Below are 13,010 nucleotides of genomic sequence, written 5' to 3' on the forward strand. Positions count from 1 at the left end.
TGCCTCCAAATAACATCATAGACAGGATCCAGACACACACCGGAACCTTGAAGGTCTTCCTGCTCAGAATCATTGAATGTTTTGCAACTGCCATCTACTTTGTTTATCAGAAGACATTTAAAAGGAGGAGGTTCTGATATTGAAGCTGGTACCAAACCTACATCATGGAGCAAAAACAGCAAACAAACATGAAGACTCAAGTCATTAATGCTTCATACACAGAAAATGCATGTAATGTAACAGGCAAGAACAGATATAATGCTACAGTAAAAGAAAAAAAAGGTAGTAAGATTTATATGCAAGCAAATTTTAGACTTTTACATTATTATTATTTTTAATAAAATTGATTTCTAAAGAAGCTAGGATTCATCATGTACAGTAAAACTCAAAAGCCAAAATATTTTCGTTCCTTTCAGTCACATTTTTTACTTGTTGCTCCTCTATTATTCTCCAATACTTCTATAAGTATTCAAAATGTTGTAGAACAGTTCTTGCCTATTATATGCCTGCTTGCAAATATCTCTGATGTAGCCAGCACATGAGAATTAATGAGAGCTTCATCGATCCGGAGAAAAGTCTGGTCTCCACTCGCTCCAATCCACGTAGCTTTACGTCCGTATTTGGAGCCTATATTAGGCATAGGTGCTGGTTTTGCATTCCAGTAGGGCATATCCAGAATTGGTCTACCAAGCTGACCTTTCTATAGAAAGAATGCAAGAATTAGTAAGAGACAGTAACAGTAAGTCTCAAAGATGACTAAGTTACTTAGACAGTTTCATCAGACAAAATTGGTAATCTGGAAGAAAGCTTACCACAGAACTACCTTCAAAAAGCAATGGCTGCTTTTTGATCTAAGTGAAGAGTTACACATTTAAATACAATGAACAAGTTACTGACAGATATATACGTCCCTATTCAGTTAGGTTTTTGGTAAACCTTTTTTAAATGCAACTGAAACTCTCCAACTTATTTTAACCTCCCAAAATGTCAGAACTGAAAAGATAACCTTCCTTTCCATCTTCAGAATCAAATATAAAAGCATTATTCTCCTATAGTGTTCAGTATCTCAATAACTTCAGGGTTAAACAAGGAATGGATTAATAGGAAAGAAATTATATTCAGATACAGACAGTCTTAAGTTCACTCAATTCTCTACTTATAAGGACTGTAAGTTTCATAGAGTAAATATCTCTTGAAAGTACATAGAAATCAATTAGCCTGTCAAACTTGAGCTAAAAAAGCATACAGTGCCTCAGCAAGCACCACTGCACATGCTCATTAACATCCTGACCTGGACATCTGGGGCCTTATCTCTATGTACAACTAGTTACTGAGATGGACCAACAGTTCTTACACTGTACCTATGTACACAGAAAGAACTGCTGCAATAAACCTGCTCAGACTTCACCTACCCCACTCAGGCACAGGCAATGCATTCCATGTTACAGTTAAAATAGTTAGGGAAAAGAAACATGTATACAGCAAATATCCTGTCCAGCATGTTATTAATCTCTCTTTCTTCATAACACTGTATGTAAGTAAACTTAGTAGAAACATTTTCAATAATATATTTACTTTTAATTTTATCTTGTTTTTATGAAGCTTTCAGCAAACTTTCAAGTATTACAATATTAAAACCAGGCACAAAGTACAAGTGGTCTAAATATGGTCTGAATTTATTTTTATTTTAGAAAAAGGAAAAAGACCCTCAGTCAACCAACAGGCTTTTATAACCTATTTCTGAGAGTGAATTTGGTTTTTAGAGGCCAAGTTTCACTGCAAGACATCAAACCTTAAACTTTCATGTGCCCATGTCAGTTTTGACAAGAACATGTCAATTTTGATACCAAAGCTCTTGGTTAAAGTCTGAAAAAAACACAAAACACTGCTTAATTGCAGAGTTGTCTTATGGTTCACTTTTAATTCAAAACATGACTTTCTAAAATTTCAGTCTTCATCTTTTTTTTAATTAATTTTTTGGTAAAAAGAGATTTCAAAAAGTAAAATTTCTCTTGTGTTGCGGTTGGCAACACCTAGTTTTTAAAACATATAAAAATAACTCAATATCTATTAGCTTTTGTAAAAAAAAAAATAAAACAGCAAAAACATTAGTGGGAAAGTACAAACAACAGATGACTCTGTAGAGATTGCAATGAGGGGCATATTTACAAAGACAAGGAGGCACAAAGGGAAGTAAACAACTTTTAAATGCTTATTTAGTGAATATAAGAATAGATTCCACACGGACATGGGAAAATAATACACCATGTGGATATAAAAGAGTACTAAAGTTAAGAAGTGATATACTGAACAATAATCCCTCCCCTCAAGTATTAGTATAACTTCTGCAACTCACTGCTGCTTCTATGAAAGACACCAGGGCGATTTTTACTACCAAATGGAGACAGACAGGCAACAGAATAGGCAAAACAAGTAAGTTTGCAAAAATAAGAGTTTAAGAAAACTGGTCCACCTTATAAAATAAACCAGTTTTAAAGTCACCATCTTCATTTAAATGTATAAAAACCCATAAAGAATTCCTGGCATCATGCTTTTCTAACCACAACAACATTAGAGGCTACACTTCATAACATAACAGGCACAAAAGACATGCAGGAGTCATGCACAGTTCTGTAAGAGTAAGTATAAGCAGTCTTGAAAGGTCTTTGAACAACACATTAACTATTAGCTTATTCCTGTAAGTAAATAATAATAATATTTCCTTACTGAGAAACTTCCAAATGTAAAAACTTGGCCATCCATTAGGAGAATAGCTGTATGGTTGCTCCCAGCAGTAACCTGTGTACTAGGACCTGGTAATGCTTGCACCAAAGTGGGACATCCCCTATATAAAAATAAATTAATCCTGTATCAATACATGCTCATGCAACATTTAAAACATACATTAGTATTATAAGTATTTCAATCACTCTGAAATATATTCACCAGATTCACATATCATAGCGAATTAGAGTCAAGAGGCATCTTACATTTTAAATGAACAGCGATTTGAAAGGCTGTACCAGATAGTTACATTTATGTTCTTTTGATACAAGAAAACAGATTGAGAACCATCTCTTCAGTTAAACTCAGAAATTAGCACAGAACAAAGATTACTAATGTAATATATAATTGTAGGATTACATATGAGTGTATTTTTGTATATATACAAAATATATTGCAACAAAACGTAGCAGTAAAAAAATCATGTTGTGAAAACAGCAGTTAAGCACTTAAAAAAAACCCTGTTCACACTATGAAGCAATTGAAGCCTTAAGTGGCTGGTACCCTAGTACAATTACCAGAAACAATATCGATGCAGGCCTCCCAAGATCACTGTGTAGAGAATTATAAGAGAAATAAAGGCCTACCTCCCCATCAGCCCCTCTCCCATCCAAGTCAGACTCAATAAAGAACAAACCTCTTCAAACTATTTTCCAAAGAAATATGAAAAAGTCTAATCCATTTGTCTCCCAAATATGGATAGGCATAAGAAAATAAATTTTCCATTCCAGTAAAAATGAAGGGAAAAATCAACAGGCAGTTCAAGAAGCAAAGAAAGAAAATTTGAACTGATTACTTAGAAGAGAAAGAGCACAAAAGATAAAAAAATATGAGACACTAAAATAAAATAAAATGAACAGGAGCCTACAAGCCTTAGAATCCCAGGATGAATGTCTACCTAGACTTCAAAATTTATGGTGGAGTTAGAAAGACTGAATTTGAAGAACAAGTTATTCCCAAATAATTCTATGTTTGGAAACTCTGACCTCAGAGAATAACAGCACTATTTAAACTTACTTTCAAACACAGCCTTTCAAAAGTAGGGTAATCTAAAATAAGAAAAGGTTGTCTTGTGTTGGAATAAAAAAGTGTCAGCCCAGAGTTACCTAGCAATTGTTTAGCAGCTGATGTGCAAAAAGATGGATCATATAAATGTTCTAATTTTGGCTGAATTGCAGGTAAAACAGAAGTCAAGAAAGTATGAGGAAGCATCATGAGTTCAGCAGGAAAAGGGTAGATGGGAAAATGTGAACACATGGAAATCTGGCATGTAGCATGAAGATAGGTTGATGACCTGCAGGAGGAACACAGGTATACAGGAAGAAATTATTCTTTTGCGGTGAATGTAGCTTTCTGAGCATGACTAGGGGAGATGGAGGGACTGAAGGGCAGAATAAAATTAGGTAGAGGATACACAACATGACATTCACAAATTTAGAAGCCTTTGCTGGTCTACAGACACACTGACTTGGACACCAGTTTAATTATACAGACAGAGCAAAGTTTAGCAACATCAGTGATGAAACATTATAAAAACACAAGAAAGTTTACATTTGTCTCTCATTAACTTTAAAGAGGCTCAAAAAGGCACCAAAACAGAAACAAAACTTAACCAGCAACTTATCCAAAAAGCATGCCTGCTAAAAGGAAATATTTCTATTAAATATTTTTTACTTTTCCCCTTTCCCTCAAAATTATGGTAACTACAGGCATGGAATTATTAATCTTAGGCTTGTAAAAAAAAAAAAAAAGAAAAGTAGTGAATGTTTCATCTATTTGATGCTTAAAAACTAAGCTATTATCACCAGAACTATTTACCTGTTTTTCCAATCAAACCTATCATTAATGTTATCTGAATGCTGTGTACGACAGTCCCTTGGCAGCAGCAGAGTAAAATCAAATAAGTAACTAATGTAGAGAGATGAAATACATTATCCTCTTAAATAGTTTTTTAATTAAGATCATCCAGTTTTTGTAATGGCCAACTACAGTGTATTAAAAAGAAAGGAACAGGAAAAAAAAAGCGCTTAAGTTACTTAACTACACAATAAAATAAACTTAAATTACAGAAAACTAATTTTCACTTCATAAAAGGAGGAGAGATTTGGAAAAATACAGTAAGCCAGTTTGACTGAGGCACACAGAATTTAGAACCTGTGATACTATTGAGTATTTCCTTATCCCTCTGAAATTCAACACAGGAAAGCTCAGAATAGACACTGAAGAGTCTGAGAAACTCTTTGGACAAAGTTTTAATACCCAAGGTTTCTCCATTTGAATGAAAAAAAGCAAGGAGCATTCCTGTGGGATGGAGTGAAAGGACATGTCAAACTCACAGAATCCTTGACTTCTGGATATGACACAGGTCAATCACAAAATGCCAACCACAGTGTTATAGGAAGTAACCAGAGATCTCCTGGGAAAACATAACATTGCTGATAATCAGCAGCAGATGTAATGTCAGGTAACTCAGAATCCTGGAGATGGTCCAGATGCATTTTGGTTGTCCACACGGAAACCCTCTCCCATCCCAAAGGGTAAGCATTTCTGGGAGCAGATGCAGTCTTTGAAAATTCATCCTGCACAAACAATCGCTGTTCATGGTACTTATGCAGCCAACAGCTGGCTGCCAGGTCCCATAACATGTCACTTGGGGCAGCTGAGCATGGTGCTGTAAATACAGGTTCACTGTGGGCTGTTAGCAGGTAATGGATAAAAGGAAACCAGTAGTAACAAGCAGAGTTGGACAGTATAGAGTTACAAAGAAAGTGGAGATTTTTACATTTTAGATGGAACTGGAAATGTGGTGAAAATATGACCTGCACTCCATCACTGGAATAAAATAATCAGAAACTGCACCTAGAAACATGGTTAACAGACACAGATGATGGAACACCTTTTTTTCCCCTTGAGTTATTAATAGGATTTAGCCTCTATTCTTTGTCTTCAAGTGGAAGATAGGCTGACCATCTATGGAAGGTCTGTTCAGTTTTCTTTTATGTTATTGTTGAACCTTCAGAAGCAAAATTCTATATCAAGATCATCTTACTTCAGCCATTTCATTTCTGGGGCTTGACTGTCAGGTCATGTGTTTGCTACTGTAGTGTTGAAGTAAAGAGTTTGTACCAAAAAATGCAGGCAAATTTTGAGCAGTAACAGAAGGGAAGCATCAGCAAAAAACAGGTTTTTGCTTACCTGAATGCAAGACATGCTATTTTTCACCAAGACTAGATACTGCAAAGCATTTCTTGCTTCCACTGAGTTTCTATTCACCAGCAGCTAATTTGAGGAGAATATAAGCAAAGACTGACAAATCTTTCATGTAGTGAATAGCTCATCAACATCTGCCACTGTGGATTTTACAGTAACGAGTCTACACAGACTAATTAAAGGGTTCCAGCATACTGATATGGCTTGTAATCTACCTCATTCCTACTGAAGTAGGAGGAAGAACCTGAGCAGTCTAGCCCTTAATTAAGCAGAAAGGCACGTCTGGACAGCTGTTCAGAATTCAAAATATTTAAGCATTTTCAAGGCTTTTCAAAATATAGTCTCACTACTGCAAGACAAAAGTCTCTGAAAGAATGAGTTATCAATGGATGCCCAGGAACTTACATCATTGCTTCATCTGGCAATGAAGATGGCTCCCTCTGATGAAAATAAGAGTTCTGCATTTTTCCTAAGAGTTCTTCTTTTCAGGACCCCCTTATTTAGATATACTAGCTAGGCTGCCTAAATATTACTTCCCTTTTTTTCTTCCCCTCTCTCTCTCTCTCCCAGAAACACAGTAGAGTATCAGTTCCTGGATTCAGAAGATGATGCTCTTTCTGAGGTCAATACAGGCAATGTGACACACTGCATGACTGACATACCACTGACCTGGCAGGAGCTGGCCATCTGAGCACCACTGCGTCCCAACTGAGGTGGAACTCTGCATAAGGATTCCCTGTTTCCTTCTCTGAATCCCTTACTGTGAGGACAGAGGAGAGATCTCTACTTAAAGCTGGAAAAAGAAGTACATCAATGAAGAAATTATAATTTGAATGATGGTGCTAAACAGCAATATAGTACTATAGCCAGTTCTCATGCATAGGACATACTCCAAATTTCTTCAAGGTTTTTTTTCAGACACCTTTTAGGGTCTGATGTGGAACGACACAAAGGTCAGTGACAAGTCAGTTGTACCGCCTCAGCTTCTAGTTCTGGTCAAGCACCATCCTTCGGCACAAGATTTGTAATATTCTCTTCTAGGATCTCACTTGAAACTACATTTGGCCTTCATACAGTTTCTGTCTAAATAAGCAATGTGGGGTTTACTATCTGGAACACTGAAATATACAGTAAATAGCTCTGAAGCATTCCAAAAAGCCAAGTGATTTCAAAGTAAGCTATCATTACAAATGCCACTGCTGTTTGTATCTCTTCAGTCTTTTAGACAGAAAATGGCCTTATTCTAACAGCGACTTGAACTGCCAGCTAAAGATGTTGTTGCTTGGAACAAGTATCCAAGAACGTGCAGGAAGGAAAACCAAAGTATTTGTGTGTGATATGACCCTACCACAGGCAGAAACACAGATTGCATTCGCCACTCTAATGCAAACTGAGTAGGGATAAACAGTTTAGAGACTATTATTAAGCACAGCAGCCAATACAAGGTAACATTTCCAGTATAATTCCTTTCTTTCTTTCTTTCCTCTCCCCCTTTGGCTTAGTGAATCCAATGAAAGTTTTAAGATGATGAAGATTTCTTCATAAACTCGACAAAAAGAAATGGTTTAGAAGTCTCCAAAGAGATTAGGAGGACAGATGTTCAGTAATTTTTATACCTCACTGCTACAAGAGGAATGACAGAACTGAAGAGAGGTCATGGATGCCCCACTCTATATGCCTTTGACATAAGGATACTGAGCATTACTGGACACACAAAAAGTCTCAAAGATTCATACTACACAAAGCCCCCATCATACGCATTATATGGTATATGTACATGTCCAAAGACCTTAATCACTTTTCCTTTTAGTGAAGGACGCTGCTTTTTTTACTTTAATGAACAGATGAGATTCTAAGGATGAGATACCAAGGGTGAAATTGAGCTGCACATTAGACATCTATATTTAATTATTTATGCTCTCACTGTAGTCAGTGGAGATCAAGCCCATAAAGTCTACAGAGCTACTGAGCATACCTAAAGCAGATAATGGTGGGTAGTTAGTTAAATAGCTCTCCATGCTCTGTTGACTTCTCTGTTTCCACTGACCACAAAGATAGCACACATCCAACACCCAAAATAAGTGACTACAAAATGCAACTGAGACCAAAGTTTCATGACTTAATTTTGGACATTAATGATGAACAAAATTAGACTTTATCATAACTGAACTGTTATCAATGATTTAACAGAAACAGGGTAATCTAGGTTTACGATATTACACTATTTGCATTATTGCACACATACTATTTTACAGAAATAATGAAATCTTAATGAGACTTCAGTGTTATTCTCATAGAGGTAGGGAGAATTGAAGAGAGAAGCATTTCAAACTCAATTATCAAAGCTATGGTAATAACTATGCACAGAAGCCTTCATGTATCGAACAAATTACTTACATAGTACAAGAGTACTGTTACTGTATTTATATTCAGAGGATTATGCGGAGTAAATTCCTAACAACAGGTTATCAACTATCTATATTTAAAGTTTCACACTTGCCACCTACAGAGAACCAGAAATCGAGCCATTTCTTATGCAGCAGTATAGAATACAGTCACATCCTTTAATTACCAGCTCACCTGGAATTAACATCACCGTGTCCAAGTTGCCCATGCTGCCCATATCCAAACGTGTAAACATCACCATTCTCCATCAAAACCACTGGAAAACAACAAGATATTTTTCTGACATATGCACATGACATGGCAATGCACTAGAGCTGATTAGCCTTTCTGAGTAGCACAGTTAATGATCCCTACTGAAACAGTAAGAGGTCTATGTCAGATTCCACAACCCATTACAGCTAGCACCTCTACGCGGGACTAGAGCTCTGCTATGCAGATGTTTTGAACTGACTCAAAAACGGCTTACAAGCTCTGATGTAACTCAATATACAATACTTACAGTCTTTTTCACTGTTGAAGGACAGTGAGTTGACTTTCATGGCTGGAATCAGGGAGGTGATGTGGGGATTCAGATGGTGATTTTAATTTAGCCTAAATGTGATTAAACAGCATGAAGCTGTATCAGGGGAGGCTCAGGCTAGACATTAGGAAAAGGTTCTTCACTCAGAGGGTGGTTGGGCACTGGAACAGGTTACCTAGGGAAGTGCTCACAGCACCAAGCCTGACAGAGTTCAAGAAGCATTTGGACAATGGTCTCAGGCACATGGTGTGACTCTTGGAATGTCCTGCGAAGGGTCAGGAGTTGGACTTGATCCTTGTGAGTCCCTTCCAACTCAGAATGCTCTACAATTCTATGAAAGTCTAGTAGGCTACAAAATGATACTGCCAACATTTTCGATTTTTAACACTTCTGCATACATACTTATTAAAAATTAACCAAAAGCAGTGAAAACATGTATGATACACTACGAAAAAAAAAATCTATGCTATAATTAACATAGAATTATTTGTTTTTACCTGAATGGTGAAATCCACAACTGACTTGAACAGCTCGCAATTCACAATCAAAGCGGACAGCCCCTGGTGGATAGGTTGTGATTTTGCTGGCATCCTTCTCACCTCTTTCTCCACTTCCATCTATAAACAAAACTTGTAATTATATCCCGTGTATTCTAAAAAAGTTATTTTAGAATAATGAATAGAACAAGAATAGTAAATAACTCCCCACCCCGCCATTTGTAAGGTAGGAGAGAGAACTCACACAGTAGTAAGAGAGACAGTTCAAAATGTGGCATCAAAGTAGATGTGGAAGATGACAGAAACTCTACTTTGAAACAATGTACTACAAAGATACACACTGGAAAATATCTCATCTCCTAAAGCAGAAACTTCCCAAAGAGAAGATAAAAGGAACCATCAAAACAGAAAATTCAAACTTCAGAAGCTTTGCTTGATAACCATCACTTTCATTTTTCAATAAAATATCATTATTAAGTAGACAGCACTGTAGTTAAACTCAACAGGCATAGCCTAGTCTACTCTTTTCAATTACTACTTGTGAAGGATTTTACTTGACTACAACTTGGCCACAGAGGTCTTGTTTTAAGTAACTAACAACTACCGACACAGTTCACTTCCAACGATGCAGTCCCACTTACTAAGTGTGTCTGTTTCCTGTCTGTTTCAGCACATTTTTAGACACTGTTTCTGTGATTTCTTTTAGTAAGTATGAAGTGCATTATTGGTTCCTAAAGTCAAACTGCTCCCACATTAGACAAAAGCACTGAAGTGAAGTGTATTATTTCTAAACTTCTCACAAGCTACCATCACCTCCAGAAATCAGAATGTTTACATTATCTAATAGACTTTAGTTACACTGTGTCTAGTTCATAGAAAGAGAGAAAAATGCACAAAGCAAAAACAACTGCATAAAGGAGATTCCACATTCTCGCTGATAATTCTGACTGTGTACTGCTTTATTAACAAAACATTCAAGGTGTTGTTTAATTTAGATCTACACTTATGATTTCTACACATTTTCCTGAATAATCATCAGTGGAAGTCTGAACTCCAAGACTTTATTATTCCCTATGTGAAGCACTGCAATTACAGACTTACAAATATTTTAAAAATATAATTCTGGTTTTATACATATTGCTCAAACTTTTCTTTTTACTGTAAGGAAATTGTTGATACAGTAATTTTACCATTTTATTTTACAAACCAGTTTTAAAAAACCTTACTGTTATAGAAATAAAGCTATTTTCTAGTGATGGCTGAGTACAGAAATTACATGAATCTTCATGTAGTTCACATCTGTAAAGGAACAGTGCATATAAGTATTAATGCTTTTGAAGAATTAGGTTTGATAGCATAGGTGAAGTATCCCTTTGAAAATGTGAGTGCTCTTCATCAAAAAGAATTATACTTGCACTTCATGTTGGCTATATGTGAAATGCAGATGTTGTCAAAGAACTGCCATGGGACTTTTGAGGTTTATCCCAGTGTCAGTTGTTTTTGAAAGTCTGCCTGCAGCTTTTTGTGTATTGACAACAAAAGCAAAGAGACAGAACTACTATTTAACAACAACACCCCCTCCCCTCTGCCAAAAATACAGTCCTGTAATACTAGTCCTGTAATTCTGCCTTAGCAAGTTCACATTATTTTCAAGAGATGCTTCTAGCTGCTAATACTACCACCAGAATTATTTAGTCATCAAGCAGCCTACTTACTGCTTCCCTATTTTACACAAGATTATTGGACAAGTGCAGAAAAAAAGCTAATTATTCTGAAAGTCTACCTATGGCCCCTGTCTCCCCTCCTCCCTCAGACACTGAAGACTAATGAAAAAGCTCTCCCAGTGTGTAAATGCAGTTCAGTAATCCTCTGAAAGGAATGTACATGTCCAGTAAGAATGTGTCAAGGTTGCATGATCTTCCTACAATGAAACAAACTGGACACACACAGCAACCACGTCACCTATGCACAGTCATATTAACAAAATTTAGCAGCAGTTGTACTCTGGTCACATAACAGTGGCACATCAAGTGATTCACAGACACTTGAACAGTTACACATGCATTTTCTGCCTCATTTTAAGAAAAACATACTGCTCTAAAGAGCTTCAACAACTACTAACAAAAAGTTGAGAATTGCCGTTTTCTCAATTGACACATTTTGTGTCAATTGTCTCAACTGACAATTAATCACAATTAAATATGTGATACTACCTTTAAATAAAGGATGATTCTAAATATATTCCCATTTTCTCCAAACTTGTAAATAAAGACATAACACAATACCTCCCTTGAGAAAACACTATATGCCAATGTGCAAGATGTAGAGACAAGTACCTTCACATGAAACAAGTTTTTCAATTCCTTATCTGAGAAATAAATGTCAAACCCACCATTCCTCAAATGGAAGCACAAAAAAACTACTGAAGCAAAGGCTCTTCTTGCTGAACAAATGAAACTGTTAAACAGAGCAAGTTCATACCTCCAGCGTTATCCAACTGGGCTACCACTGAACAGAAACTTGGACTCCACTTCCCAGAAAGAAGCAAGCACCAAGGAAAAGCCCTGAGGTGCTTCCTGCTGTCAGCACTGAGGGGTGGGCTCCATGAACAACTTCACAATGAGATATCTTTAATATCTCATACAGGTGGGGAAGGAAAGTGAGATAACTAGAAATACAACCAACCAATCCCCACTACCACTCCATTTTCCTTAGAAAATTCTTAACTACTGAAGACAATTTTCCCCCTCCATGAAACTCTTGGCCAACATGGCCACCACAAAAAACCCACAGCTTTCCAGGAACAAAGGAAAAAGCTCATTCAGCCCCAACAGTAAGGGAAGTAACAAGTTATAAATCAGAGTTCTTCCAGAAAAAAAACCACAAAACAATCCCAACATCATTACAGAATGCCATTTTGGACCCTTGGTCCAGACCAGCGATAAACCATTTTATTAGGGTTCCTCAGCAGCAGTAAAGGTGGTATTTTGTTTCTCACTGACAACCCATCTTTGGAGGAGGGAAAAAGCACTTCTAAGATGTTAAATATATGTCTTCACTCCACAGATGAAAAGTTTTAATGCAATATGACTGTACATAAATTCTTACAATAACTGTCTCTCTTCAGACCATTTGCCAAAAAAAATCTTTGTTCTGTTTACACAACTAAAGCATATTGGTCAAGTTACTGGCTAGGCTCTGTGATGTTCCACCCTCACAGGATGTTTCAAATGCATTAATATAATTTACACACTTTATGTTCATAGATGTTCAAGTATTTTGAACCAATCAGCCTGTGCCTGCAGCTTCTTGGTTGTCCACCACAGGCTTCAGCTGAAATATCTGGAATCAATTTTATAGCTACAGTGCTATAAAGTGATAATAAACTTGCATTCTAATTATAAATTCAGTCTTAGATGTAAGTTTTCATTGTCAGTTCTCTCACTCCAATGAGTGCTTCACACAGTAAAAAAGTTAAAACGTAAATTACAAGTAATTTTTCCTGAACATCTGATAATTTTGTATTAGCATTTGCAAAATAGTTGACATATATCTTGTTCCATCCATAAAGGTTCAACACATCATCTAGTCCT

General features: G+C 36.4%; 1 protein-coding gene across 11 annotated transcripts in view; it reads right to left on the reverse strand.

Annotated features, from left to right (window-relative positions):
• MYCBP2 (MYC binding protein 2) overlaps positions 1-13,010 on the reverse strand; it is a 173,245-nt gene that overhangs the window by 99,791 nt on the left and 60,444 nt on the right. For 10 of the 11 annotated variants that reach the window (XM_050333825.1, XM_050333831.1, XM_050333830.1 and 7 more), the window contains 5 exons: positions 9,418-9,537; positions 8,575-8,656; positions 2,728-2,845; positions 496-700; positions 4-157 (listed from right to left, as the gene is read on the reverse strand). In XM_050333825.1, coding sequence (XP_050189782.1) covers positions 4-157; positions 496-700; positions 2,728-2,845; positions 8,575-8,656; positions 9,418-9,537 — 679 coding nt within the window. Of the gene's footprint in view, positions 1-3; positions 158-495; positions 701-2,727; positions 2,846-6,663; positions 6,788-8,574; positions 8,657-9,417; positions 9,540-13,010 lie in introns of those variants that run through there. The other variant, XM_050333832.1, reaches the window with a different exon arrangement.

This window comes from Myiozetetes cayanensis, unplaced genomic scaffold (genome assembly GCF_022539395.1).
Source record: "Myiozetetes cayanensis isolate MyiCay16 unplaced genomic scaffold, myiCay2020 scf5-8, whole genome shotgun sequence".
NCBI lineage: Eukaryota > Metazoa > Chordata > Aves > Passeriformes > Tyrannidae > Myiozetetes > Myiozetetes cayanensis.